We start from the raw sequence: 14,307 nt of genomic DNA, 5'->3' as shown, positions 1-14,307 counted from the left end.
TTTCTTACAATTTTGTGTGTGAATTATTTTCATTTGTTGCTTTCGCAGATTTACCTCTGAGCATCGATTTTGGGCACCCAGTGAAGTAGAGGAAGAGGTGGAAAATAAAGAAATAACAGAAATGTTAAAAACCAGGTATATAACATTTGCTGGCAAGTTTGAGCCAGTGAAACATAAATGTCGAGCTCCCATGCCTGATGGAACTCTGTGTGAAAGACAAGATCGGATCAAGGTAGGCACCAAGTTACAGCACTTTCAAGATCTGTGCTCTATGGGAGAAGGTCTCCTTAAAACAGCCATAAAAATTTATTTCACGTTGGAAATGTAGCTCAGGGGAGTGGAATAACATTGTGTTGGAGAAGTTCATTGTTAATATGTACTTTGTAAGGGAAACATCCTTTTGGTAAAGAAGCTGTAAACATTTAAAGAACTCTCATTTTTTTTGGCATTCATTGTAGGTTATCTGGATTTTATTTATTACTGTGATGTTGTGTGAGTACCTGGCAGTAAGGCAGAGATAGTTCTTTGCTGAAAATTTTTCCTCAGAGGCATATTTGATATTAACTGTTTCTAGAAAGTTACATGTTTGAGGGGCAAAGAAATTTTATTTACAAATTAAGTTTTATGAAAGCTAAACTCTGCACAGCCTCAAATTATTAGCACTGTTGAGCAAAACTATTTTGCTTAAATACTTGGTTCTAATATCTCTGTTCTTCCTGTATTATCTGAGATTGAAGGGTCTGAATGCATTTCAGTACTTTTGATGGGATTGTTACAGGATAGGGATATAGCATAAACAACAATATATGATGCAGCATTGGTGCCCTAGTTCCAGCCTTGACAGGATGTGCTCCCTGTTTCAAAAAGAGGATATTTCTTTGACATTCTGAATATATTAAACACATGATGTTTATGGGATTATGATGCTTTCTAAAGAGGACTGGGAGTTAAGTGTAGTTTTGTTGCTCAATTCCAGTTTCCACCTTTAAGCTGTGTTGAATAAAAGGTAAACATTTTCTTTTCATTCAAAAACTGTGAAATTCTTTTCTTTCCCTCCCTTTCTTTCTCAAGTGCCCTTTCCATGGAAAGATAATTCCTCGGGATGACTCTGGGATTCCTGTAAATGCAGAGGACAGAGCCAGAGAAGAAAAGATGAAGTTTGAGAAGCAGGCAGCCCAGCCAGGTCTGTGTCTGCATAGCATCTTAAAAAATAAAAATAAAAAAAAAATACTAGGCAGAGGTGGGAAATACCTGTTACCTGTTTTGCTCCTAAGCACATTCTCCTATTTGCATTCCTATTGATTTTAAATTACAGCTCATTTGCAGTGGTTCTTGCTTATGTGATAAATATGGATGCATGTGTAGGCAGAATGACATTAGCATTGCATTTGTGCTTTTTTTCCAGTGGATTTTGTAATGGTCCCAGCACTGCTCAGACAGACCAGTTATAGCCTTTGTCTTAAGGAACATGTTTATCAAGGATGGTTGGACCTGTTCCCTGGGAAGTGCTTGGCAGTACCTGTTCTATGCTTCTGCAAAGATATCTAATCTTGCTAGTCCCTGACAGTTGTGATTTATGCAATATAATGATAATATTATTAGGATCACTGTGTTACCACCAGTTTTGGGAGTGCTGGATTTTTGTTTTTAAATAATTGGGAAAGGGCAACAAAACTATTGTCCTTCTTCTTGCATCCTTCAGGTGTGTAAGGGAGGGCTCCTTCTTCCCCAAGATAATTTGGACATTTTTAGCCAAGGTGCAGCTCTGGACTGGTAGGTGAGAAATCAGACAATAAGTACACAGGCAGGAAGACTTGCAAGGGGAATAAAAGGCTTTCTTGCAATAGTACAGCTAAACCCTGTTAGTGATGGACAGGTGGACTAGAACCAGGAAGCTACTGGCAGTTGATGGACTGCAGAGGACGATGAGAGAGAGGGATCTATCCAGCAAAGACACAGTGTATAATTGAAGGGGACAGCTTTTCTTTAACCTAGCTTCCTTCAGCAGGTCTTAGTTTTCTCTGGTTTGAGCTATTTATTGTAGGTGAGTATTCTGGATTCTAATTAAACTTACCCATAGGCATTAGCATTTTGATAGCCTGTACTATACTCCCTTGCAGGAGTTCTCTCTTCAGGTTTGACTGACTTGGTGTTTGACTGTTATGCATATTATTAATAAAGCTACTAAACCTTTAATGAAATCTCATGAGAGCCTGAGGAGCAGTTACCTGTATTCAAAACAGGAATCTGTATTCAGAAAGGTCTCTGTGGAATGAGTGTGCATTTAAACATAGAATTGACCCACCCAGTGTCCTTTAATACTTGTTTCACCATCTTTGGGTGACAGTGCTTGGTGATTACAGCAGCACACCAGTGCAGTAATTACTGAGCACCTTCTGGTATTTGCAGGTGTCAAAGTGCTACATTTGCAGGTAGTTTCCATCCCTGTCCAGGCAGAGGAAGTGCTCTCAACTGGAATCCAGCCAGCAGCACAGACCCTGTTGGACTGTCACAGGGAAACCAGGATAGGAGTGTGGATGTTGTGTTAAAAAGGAAAGTTCCCAGCTTAGTTATGACAAACTCAAACTAGCAAATTAAACCTGATAGGTGTTGTTGAAATCTCAAACTGGAAACTAATATTCTGGTATAAAAATCACTTGGACTGAAAAATATTGATTTTTTTTTCCTGTGAAATTGCCATTGCTAGAGGCTAGACATAGTATTTATTTTTATTACAGTGTCAGCTCGGTGTTTTTAGAGGCTTCTCACCTCTGGTCCACAAGGATGTGTCTGTTAGTCCCAAACCAATGTTGGCATTGCTCCTTGTGTTACTGAGTGTGGTTGTTAAGCTGAAATGTCACACAAAGGTCCATCCCATCTGGCTGGGGACATGCTGCACAAGCTGTGGCACTCAATTTGGACAAAATCCTCCATGTTTCTATAGCCATACATATACCAGATGTCACTAAATACTTCTATCCACTTTATTTTTTGCTCTGTCTTACTGATTTTATATTTGCTTTAGAGTATTTTCATCAACTTTTTAGGTTTTTTTTTTTGCTTGTTTTGAGGCTTGTGGTTGGAGAGTTGTGTTTGGTTGGTTTCCAGTAGTATTTGGTTTTGGGTTTTTTTGATAACAAAGGTCTTGAAGCAGTTCTGAGCAGCACTGCTATGGGAAATACACAACTGGGAACCTACTGGACAGTCAGGAACTGTTTGATTGACAACATCATTAATGATGGCAGTTTGAAAAATCTGGAAAAAAACACTTAAATTTGGGGATCAGATGTATGGTTAAATTGCACCAAAATTCTTCTTGCATCTCCTTCCTACTGGATGGTAGATTTGTTTCTATCTATGTGTGATTAAAGGGGGAAACAGATACAAGTCATATGGTTTGTGTGCTAATGACTGTGTTTTGACAACACTGTCATTGTTATTATGGATCATTTATTATCTTAGTACAAAATTTTAAACTCTAGCTAATGTCCACAGAGAGGTGCTTTGGGCTCTTCAGTCCTGGAACAGTGAATCACTTGGGATTACCCTGACCCGCTAATCTGCAGCGTTCATCCTTTTCCCATAGTTCACACACAGGAGCAAATTAAGTGCCAATTTTTTGTGTCAACCCTGAAGAGTATCTGGTTTTTCAGCCCTTAGTGACTTGTTAACAAACAGGTATCAGGACAGGCTGGTGAAGGCAGGCCGCTGGCCACTCAGATGTGAAATAGCATCTCTTTACTAACTACAGTATCGATTCCCGCCTACCCTTGCAAACTGTGTAATTTTCTTTTCCCTGCTGCTAAACTCAGTAACAATGTATGAAGAGCTTTAGGGGCCCATCAATGCTCAAAAAGCCTGCTCTTCCCTGGCATTCTATTGATTTTTCTCAAAAGCTTTTAAATTGCTCCTTCATTTTACTCAAATGCTCATTTCATCTCTACTGGATGCCGGCATTTTTTCGTTGTGTTTAAACAATTGCTCCATTCACGGGGTTCCTAAACTGTGACGCCTTCTTATTACTGGGAGATAAACTGTTTAGACAGTTTTCCTTAATCTTGGATTAATCGTTCCTGTATCTGAATTGTGCTCTTCTGTATTCCCTCACTTCAAAAAAAAAAAAAAAAAGTCTGTGAGGCCTTATGATCTATCAAGTATATGTGTTCTATTTTCTCCCTTTGTAACTCTCCTGTGCAACTCTTGAACAGCTTGGTTTTCCTCGTGCTTTTTGGTGTGTTGGATTTTAATCAGGTCTTGCTTTCATGTATGATGGTAGTATAGATCTAACCTTTCCTTAGAAAATTGCTCTGCTGTTCCTTAACGCTGTGTTCTTAAGTGAGGACATTGCCTCTGACCTTCCTGAAAAGTTGTTAGCAGCATTTGTCACACTCAATGACCATCTTGGTGTATAAATGAAGTTGTAGAGTCCTTTAGGACTGTTTATTTCTCTATATTTACAAAGTTGTTATGTAAGAGGAGTAGACATTTGGTGTTACAATTTCTGCAGGCAAGAAAGGCTGACTGACATAAGGGAAACTATGACAAATGACTGGCAATTACTGTTGTTAAAATGCAGACTTCTGGCATTTCTGCTGAGTGTGGACTGTGTTCTTTTTGAAGTAGTACTTCCTACACTTTTTTCCAACCTAAATGCTCAAAGTCTTTACAATGAAACGAAATTTTTATAAATTTCCCCTTGGCAGATATCCATCCTCCAGCCACATTTTTACTTTGCACTTTGTGCTACCTTGTTTTGATACACAAGACTACACTGAAGGTGAAAAACTGTGGCTTCCTCAGTCCACAGTCTAAATTGTTCATGCTTTTTCCTCTGGTGGCATGTAGGATCAGAATCCACTTACAGTGTGTGGCTGGATTCTGAAGCATTAAGGTTTTGAAAAATGTAAAACAAGGTTTTGTTTAGATAAATTAACTTGGGCCATTGTCAAGAGAAGAAACTTGATTTAGATAATTAATCTGAGGCAATGTGGGATACTTAGAAAGTAGTAAATTTTTCAGATGCAAAATGGGTGTCATGGCAACAGGGTCATATTATCCTCCTCAAGAATTTTATGTAGATGTCTGATAGCAGTTCATGTTTTAAAGTAAATATTATTGATGAAAAGAAATCACAATGTTGCCAGCCCTACTCTTCTAAAAAGTTGATACATTCAATTTTTTTAGGTTTATTTTTAAGCTTATGCAGAATTTATTTGTGCAGATTAAGTTCCTCAGCTACATTGTTGACATTTTCATTTCTAAATAATAATCACTGTGTTTATTCACCTCTCCTGCATGGAATAGTTTCCTTGGGACTTTGCTACTGTGCCACTGAAAAACCTCCACTTAGGTCTTCCTACAGAACAGTTTTATCCATAGCAGCTACTCATACATACTAACCCAGAGTGGCAGGGCTTCTTCATCCAGATCTGTCATTTTGGGAAACTGCTTTATCCTCCCCTTCCTTTGTGTCTGCAACTTAGATCACAGTGGCTCTGCCCTCTCCCATTGGTGACAAGAGCCTCTTCCTTAGGGAACTGCAAATCCTCCCTGGGTTGGGGTTTCAAAGTTCGTGTTTTGTCTTTTGAACAGAGTGGAGAGATCCAGAATTCATGAGAGAAATTGAAGCTGCTACAGGACTGGATCTTGGTTCCTCTAAAAGTAATGGAAAGGGACAGAAAAAGAAAGGGAAGAAGCAAAAATATCCACATCTGACAGACCTGAAGCAACAGGCTAACACGTCTCGTTCCCGGCTTGAGAAGAAAGTCTTCAATAAGTAAGAAACTTCCATTCTCTAAAGCCTGTTAATTCCCACTTCTGTTTGATTTAACAGTACTTTCTGTTTCTACATTAACATGCACCTACTAAACAGCTTCTCTGGCTAACTGCAAGCAAGAATATCTTGCATATGTCTGGAGGGTAAAAAATAGCAGGTACTGACATACAAGATTATTTCTTCAAGAGTGATTTTTAACTAATTTGCAAAATTTCCCTATGAAAGGCTTTTTTCATCCCGTCTCAATTTTTTTAAAACTTTAATTGCTGGATCGGTTTCTCTGGATGATCATTTATTAGTCAGGCACAGCACCTCAGGTGGCTGTGGGAACCTGCCAGCCACTCCCAAATGTGCTTTGAAACATACAGTAGCTCCATCTGTCCACTATTAACAGCATTTTTGTTGCCTGTTCTTGCTTGGGTGTGGCTACAACATAAATTTGCCTTAGCATGCTCTGGTCTTCATCAAATGGGAAGCAGCTGCAGCTATTTAAGGAGTTTCACATATCAAAAATGAAGTAGTCAAAGGAAAGTTGTCAAATCAAAAAAGAAAAATTATTATTGTAAAATCTTTAATGGTGGGTTATTCTCTAAGCATACTGGATGAGTTGACCAGCATCCAGGACACAATGTTTGTTTAAACACAATTTTCCCTTCTCTGATGTACTGGTTGTAATAACAAAGCCAAATCCACATTATTTTTGCTTATGGAAATAGCACATTTTCTGTGAATTTCTCATGTCACCTGGTCTTAGTTAGAAGTCAGACACATACAGTTCTAGTGATTAGAATTTCATATCATGGTTTACTGTGGTTTGTGTTAATGATTTTGAGTGTGTGTTAGTGCCAGGCATAGGGAATCAAACCTGTCAAGTTTTTAATAGGTTTCATGCTTTGCAGCACTAAACAAGATGATAACCTTGGCTCCTTATAACAACCCCAAATTACTTGAAATGTATAGGTGATAAACCCAGGCTCTAGTCTGCCAATAAAGCTAAGTGAAATTGCACACAGATCATCAAAGTGGGATCTCATTTCATTTACAGTATCACACAATCCACTGGTGCTAATGTAAAACCTACATGACGTGAAAGTGGCAAGGCCACTCTGCACTGCTAAAGGCTCACTTTTCTCCTACCAATTAGGTAATATTTGAAGTGCAAAACCATGACCACATTTTCCTTACTCTGGTAACTTTATTGGCAGACTTTTGTTAAAAGTATACCTCTTCCAGGGTGTTTTTTCAGAATGTTGGTTTTCATTGCAGTTGCTGCTGAGAAAATCTTTAATCCCACCATTTAGAGCGTTATTAAGGAGAAACCTCTTTCAGATGTTTCAAAATGGCTTTGGAAATGAAGCCATTACAGAGAACAGTTACCAAACCAGAAGTCAGCTTGTTTATTGGAGAAAACCCTGGAAGCAGAGCTGGAATAGTGGTGTTAGGGCTGATCCTGAGGAACACTGCCCAGGTGCATGTCTTAGCTTCATTTTCCTGCGCAGCTGGGAACATCCTCAGAAGTGCTGAATGCAGACTGTGACAACAGCACAGGCCTTGAAACCATCTGCTTGTGTGATGGAACTTGCCAAATTTGTAGAAATCAAAGGAAACATCAGTCAGTGCCCTGCTTTTGAATGGGACAGTCCCTCAAACCAAGCCTGTAGCTGCTCTACCTCACACATCAGCCAGGTGTGTACCTGGAGATGTGTGAGGAGATAACAGCCTTCATAGGCAGGGTGACAGCTGAAGACACCTGCAAACATTAGCCTCAGATAGCTGAACTTCTGTTCCAGAGGCATCTGAAGTAACCAGTAAAAATTGGAACTTCAGAATCCAGTGAGGAGCAAAATTCCTGAGGCAAGGCACCCTCAGCTCTGCACAGCAGCTGCTTTAAGTCTCTTAGGGGGCAGATGTTCACAGCAGAACATTTTCCTGGCTGCTTCTGCTGCTCCTTACTGTTCTGTGTTTGTGAACCCATTCCTCTGCCTGACCAGCTGGAGGATGTAGGGGCCTGTTCTCTCTCTGCCTTTTATGACAATCTCCTACTCCTCTTCATGCTGTTCATCATTTTCCTCACCCTCAAAATCCAAGCTGTGTAATCTTCACTCAAAACTTTGTGGAGGGGAAAAAAGAGGAGGTGTCTGAATTACCCAGCTCAGAAGCATTGCAGCCCCTCCCTAGAGAAATCTGTGGGCACATCTTTACTGGGAGGAAGCCAATGGAGCAGCAACAGGGAGACAGACAGGCCCTCGCTGGATTTGGGAGCACCAGAAAGCTTAACAGCTCTGAAGTTCATTCCCTCACTTCCTTTTTGAACCTGAAGAATATTCCAGGGCCTTCTTCAGGCACAGCTGGAGATGCAGAGGGCTCAGGTCTTGCCCATCCCAAGGCAGCAGAGATCCCATTTGCAAGTGATGTGTGAGTGAGGTGTTTGGCCATACTGTCCTGCCTGTGCTAAATTCTTCTGCAGCAGAAGCCTGTACTGGAGAGATACACAATAATCTCTGGTGTCTTCCTAAATTAAAGTTCTTCTTGTGGATTAAAAGCTGCTGCTCAGGAATGGAGATGCTGCTGGTGTGAGCAAAAGAGACTAACTCAGCCCACATCTGATGAAACAGAGTTTTAGTAATCTGTGGAAGTTCACATGAACTGAACAGCCAACCCTTCTCTCACAAAAACATTCTGGTTTGTGGGTTTGATTTCATAAGGGTTTCTGAGTATTATTTTTTTAAGATCTTGTTAGATACTTTCAGGTTTTTTTTCCCTGGGAGCACTTAGGTGCTTTTGAAAATCAAACTTGGTCCATGTGGCTCTAAGAAATAATGCTGGGAAGGTAGAATACACAGCCATTAAACTGAAAGACTTGAATTTGTTTACTCCTGTTAATAAAATCATTGCTGAATTAAACTATTTATATTGCTGCAACTAATTTAGTTAACAAGACGAATTGGTTCAGCCTCATCAATGCCACACTCAGAAACCTGATAGTGATTAATCAAATTCCCCAACATTCATAAATGTTCTCTGAGATTGAGTAGACTCAACAGAACTCTTATTATTGTTTTGTTTCTCTTTCAGAGGGGCCATGAAACGGGTCATGAAAGCAATGAACCGGGTGGACCAAAGGAAGCACGAGAAGTTTGCCAACCAGTTTAACTATGCACTGAATTAAATTCTTAATCACCTCTGCCATTCTTTATTACAAGAGTGCAACTGCAAAACCCTTAATCAAAGATATTTGTATTTACACTACAATACTGTGCTAGGCACATTTTTACAGGTGTCATTTTTTAAATTGTTTCCAAGTTTAACTTATTTGATAATGAATATTAATTTTGGAAAAGATGTGGTGGTGTGGAATTGAATGCATTTAAAAAGTTGATAATTATTTGAAATATGTATGAAATAGAGATGGTTTATGACTTGTACATAATTTGGGTAAATTGTTCATGTTTTGGGTCTTGGTTCTTTTCCTTCCTAAGGGACTCATGTAATTTATACTTCCTTTGACAGTATGTGTGTTTAATTTTCTACTTTTAGGCCTTCAGGGAAAAAGATACTTTAAAAACAATTTGATTGCTGCCAGTGATGGCAATGCACAGAGCATTTTCTCAGCCTTCTGTACAAACTGAGCCACACCAAGCAGCACAGCAGCTCCTGCAGCACCTCTGCAAACACCTTGGTGCACAGTAAAAAAATCCAAATCACCTGATGCCTTCAGATGATAAACAGAGTAGAGTTTGATTTCTGCAAACTGAATTCCAGGGGCTAAGTCAGTCTTGGTAGCTGTGGCACAGATGGGAAAGCTGCAATGGCAAAGATCATCCTGGTGTGCTTCTTCCCAAGATGGTATCCTGGTATCTCTCAGAGCTGCTCCTGGACAGCACATTGTGAAAGTCTGTACAGGTACACAGAATGTGCTCCAGTTGAACTGCAGTCAAAAAAGCTCCAGTATGAGGTGAAAATAAGAAGTTTAAGAAAATCACTCAAGTGGCACAAGTGAACTGCCTGGCTTGGAACAGATAAAATTACATCAGGCTAAAGCCCCAGAGTCTGAGGACCCAGATATAAACACAAGCATCTGGAATCTTCTAACTCCAGAGAGTTAACGTGCAGCTGGATCCACTGTGGGTTGTAGTTCTTGGCTGGGTACTTAAACAAATCTCCCAGACTTGTTTGCTGGCTATAGTCCAGCTTAAGGAGAGAGAATAAAGCAGTGACTACTTGTGCTCTTGCAGCATTTCATACAGCTTTCTGGGTAAAGAAAATCCAGACAGGCAGGAGAGTTGTGTTTGAAAATCAATTTCAAAGTGACCTGCAAAAGTCTCTAATAAAGTGCTCATTGCAGAGTAGAATGGATTCTCTATAGCGCAGGCTTAGTTACTCACCTGTTGGAGGTGTTTCCTCACGTGTAAGGAGATTCTTAAGAATTAAAAATTGGGAAAATTTTAACAACTCAGTGTAGCTTCTGACCACCTCAGAGAAAAGCTAATTTACAGTTCTGCCAAATACTTTCTGACTTGCACAAGTACTGCATAGAAAGCGATTAGTGCTGACTTTTGACAATTTATCTTGCAAGAGCTCTGTAGTTTGGAAGACGTATTTTGTTCTTCAACATAGGTTGATATACTTCTGAAATACTGAAAATAAAACAATAAAGAGGCAGAATTTCAAGTGATATTTACTGACTGCACTGGAAAGTTAAGCCACTTCTATTGTCAGTCTTGCTAATGTGGCAGTGAAGATTTCAGGTGAAAATGTGGATAAGGACAAACCAAGTTCATCACCAAGTCAGTGGAATCAACTGCTAAACTGATTTATTTCTTACTAAGGACAAAGTCACGCATACACATAAAATAGAAAACTCACAAACCCAACAGCTCCACAACCTCACACATTAAAATGTGACAGTAATCACTGACTGCTGGGATTCCCAGACAGTCCAAACTTAACTGACACTTGGTGATTAACCTTCAAAGAGCCACAAAGGTCATTGTGCCAATATTCCAGAGATTCTGGAGCCTACACAGGCTGAAGGTGTTATTTATAAAACATGTTTTCTCCCTGTGAGAAGAATAGGAAATTTATATTGTGCAGTGACTCTTAGCCCTCCTTTGCTGGGGCCATGAAATGTCAGCACTACAAAGTCCCCAGCAAACAGTAGATGCACTTGACCCCATGGAGTTCCCATTGTGGGCTTTTAGTAAAGATTCCAAAGACCAAGATTGGGAATGGAAATGGCAGAAATCTGAGGGGGAGAAAAAAAGAAGAAAAGTGTGGTTAGTCAGTTATGTTCCACTGTGAGCAGCCTGATCTAGTGGAAGGTGTCCCTGCCTCTGGCAGAAGGGCTGGAAATAGGTGATCTTTAAGGTCCCTCCTAACCCAAACCATGCTGTGATTCTAATGATGCTACTCAGTCACATCAGTTCTAGAATTACCAGCTAAAACTTCCTGTCTGGACCCAGTTGTCCAATCTGGCAGTTCAGCCTGATCCTATCACAGGATCTGTGTGCTTTCCCCCTTCCTTTATTAAAAGCATGCATGGGGGAAAAAAAAAAAAAAACGAAGTTTTTCTGGAGTGCCTCTTTCGTGCAGAAGGAGAATTTTCGTAGTTAAAGTTCCCTGGCAGGTAGCTCAGAAATGGCCAACTCATACAGAGGTTCCTGGACTTTGGGACAAGTTGATGGCCAGTGATGACTTCTTTTAAAGCTCTTCTGGTGTTTTTCCTCTGCATCTTCTTCTTCATTTTTTCACCTTGAGGCAAGATGAACCATTGACCCTTCATAGGAAAACGTGTGGATTGCACATCCCCTGTAGCACTTCTTTGTGTTCCCATGGTCCAGTGTGGGACAAACCCTTCCCTTAACCCACGTTAATTACTGACACTTTTTATCCGGTTATTTCTCTACAAGAGCCACTCAGCATGTACATGCAGCAGGTCTTGGATGTTGTCACTTAAGCATTCTTGTTAGACCTGGTCAGATATAATTCAGAGATTTTGGGGGAGCTTTCTCCTTTTCCCGAGTTTATCTGTAGCTGTGCTGGAAGAAGAAATTTAAGAAGAAATTTCTCTCCAAAGATATATCCAGTATACCTTCACTAAATAGAAATCTTTATATGTTCAAAAATTCAAAATAGATCAGTCTGCTTTTTTGATGCATCACACTTTTTGTGTGTCATTTTACTTACAGCAGTTTACAAATTTGAGGTCCTGGGCTTGCTGGTTCAAATGTTGCTCAACTGTCCCTGTGACATTTGTAGTGAAACTTTTCTATTCCTGTCCTCAGGGCTTCTGGGGAGAAAGAATAAATACAAGTATAATTCTCATAATCTCTGTGTATGGTTTTATCTTTGTAACTCACTCTAGCACCTTTGCAATTGTACTTGTGCTTACTGGGGATGCTGTGTGTGATTTCCAGGTACCTGCACACCTTGAGGTTGTTTGGCCTTTGGAGTGTTGTTAAGGTGAACAGTTGCAATACAGGTTGAATTGTGTGCCTGAAGGGACTCTGAGCTGAAGTGAGCTGTGCTGGTACATCTAAATCATCCTGGTGCATCTAAATCCTGTCTTAGCCAGGGTTGTGTCAGTGGGAAAAACAAGAACTGCAGGCAGACTTCTCTGTGGTTATTCTTACCTGAGCACACAGTTACACCTGGGGAGTAAAAGTCTGGAAGGAAATAAGACCACAGTATGCATGGTCTGGCACTCAAATAGAGAGAGCATTTAGTGGTATAAATGAGCTTGGTATGGACCTGGTGAGCTGGGCTTCTGAATGAAAGTCGCCCTTCAGCACATCCCCTCTGAGGTTTCTGGGGCAGGGTGATGTGCCCATACTCATTTTGCACAGTGCCTTGTGACTCCATTTTCTCTAAACTCACTTGAGGCTTGGCTTTATCAACCTGGATATGGCTGAAGGTTTCTATTAGAAACTGTAATACTAAAAAGTTCCTAGAAATCATGGTTAAAATACTTACAGTTCTTTTCTTATTGGTAAGCAAAACATACAAATGGGATTTGTAAGCAGTTCTGCATGGACAGTGGATCATGCCACACAGAACAGTTTGGGGAAAGGCTTCAGTTAATCAAAGTAGACATTATTGAAAAAAAAAAGAACAAAGAAACCAACTTTGTTTTGTGGAAAACAAAAAGTAAACGTGTTCCATTTAAAGTGGCTGTGGAAATGGGTGATAAGGGTTGCGAGGAGCCTCTAGCCAGAAGCAAGAGGTGTTGAATCTCAGGAGCCCAGGCAGCACAAAACCAGTTCAGGTGTCACAGCAGAGGCAGATGGCCACCTGGTGGTCTCCCACATTCTGCAAATACCTGGCTGTGGTGCAGCTGCCTGTAGGGTTTATCCAGTGCTGTTCACCACTTTAATGCTTTTACTCAGAGCTGATGTGAATGTCTCTGTAGGTTATGCACCAGGAGAGGTAGGGATGTTACAGCAATACTTTAGTGATGAGAATCTGCCATTTAAAGCCGCACCTTTTGGAGTGCCTCACACCTTCAGCAAAGTCACTGGCTTTGAATAGGCAGTGGCAGTCCTGGTGCACTGAGCAGCTCTCCTGCTGGAGCAATGGTCAGGAGGTGGAGCCCAGGTCCCTTCTCAGCCTCAGAGGTGACAGTCCCATGTCCTGGCTCAGGAGACAGCCTGAGCTACCTGCAACTAAAAAGCAGGAGAGGTGGTAGGAGACAGCTCACATCACCTGTTATCCTTGGGAACTGGAATTGAACCACTGTGAAGCTAAAACTGCTTCATGTAACTTTAGGAAACAAAGAGGAAAAGATCTCTGCAGATTACAGTCCCAAACTGGGGCAAGGGAGGGCCACATCTGCTTATTCCCTTGACACCTGCCAGGAAAAACTTCATGGATTTGGGAGAGAACTTCCTCACAGATACCATCAGCAGCTAGATCTACCCTCAGGACCCCATGGACACCAAAGCCAGGAAGAAGGGTTTTTTACTCTGGTAACTTCTGCAGAGCAATTTCTCCATACATCTGTTCTGGGATGCTCTGGGACAGCTGCATTCAAATAAACCCAAAACAGGTAACAGCATTCTGCTCCTGGGTGAAATTAACACTTGAATTTGCATCTGCAAACAATCAAGTTCTGTACCAAGCAGTGCCCAAGGAAGACTCAATGGTGCTGGGAGTGCAGAGGGAAGCTAGTCCATTGCCAGGTGAGAAAGAAAAAACAGGAAAGACTGGAGGAGTCAGGGAGAGGTGAGCCAGGAGCTGAAGGTGAAAATCAGGGGCACCTGACAGGGGCACCATCACACACCCCCAAACAAGAAAACAACCTTGGCAATAGGAATAGAGTCAGCCACCAGTTACCTGAAGGTCCACCAAGATAAAAGGCAGGTCTGGAGCCAAGTCAGCAAGGAGACATCAGGGTGAGAGTCAGCTACAAAGCCAAGCACAGCCCAACACCACAGCTCAGACAGGAAACCCCACTGCAATGCAGCTCCCCTACCACCACTACAGGGTTCAGGGGGAGGCTCCTGATGGGTCTCTCCCAGCTTAGCTCTTTTCAA

General features: G+C 41.0%; 1 protein-coding gene across 1 annotated transcript in view; it reads left to right on the top strand.

Annotated features, from left to right (window-relative positions):
* Positions 1-12,103, top strand: part of UVSSA (UV stimulated scaffold protein A) — a 46,161-nt gene extending 34,058 nt beyond the window's left edge. The window contains exons 10-13 of the mRNA XM_005427878.2: positions 49-232; positions 1,072-1,183; positions 5,593-5,776; positions 8,852-12,103. Coding sequence (XP_005427935.1) covers positions 49-232; positions 1,072-1,183; positions 5,593-5,776; positions 8,852-8,945 — 574 coding nt within the window. The 3' untranslated portion in view covers positions 8,946-12,103. The remainder of the gene's footprint in view (positions 1-48; positions 233-1,071; positions 1,184-5,592; positions 5,777-8,851) is intronic.
* The last annotated feature ends 2,204 nt before the right edge of the window (positions 12,104-14,307 follow it).

This window comes from Geospiza fortis, unplaced genomic scaffold (assembly GCF_000277835.1).
Source record: "Geospiza fortis unplaced genomic scaffold, GeoFor_1.0 scaffold730, whole genome shotgun sequence".
NCBI lineage: Eukaryota > Metazoa > Chordata > Aves > Passeriformes > Thraupidae > Geospiza > Geospiza fortis.
Note: the sequence above shows the minus strand (reverse complement) of the source record. Positions and strands in the feature narration are given on the sequence as shown.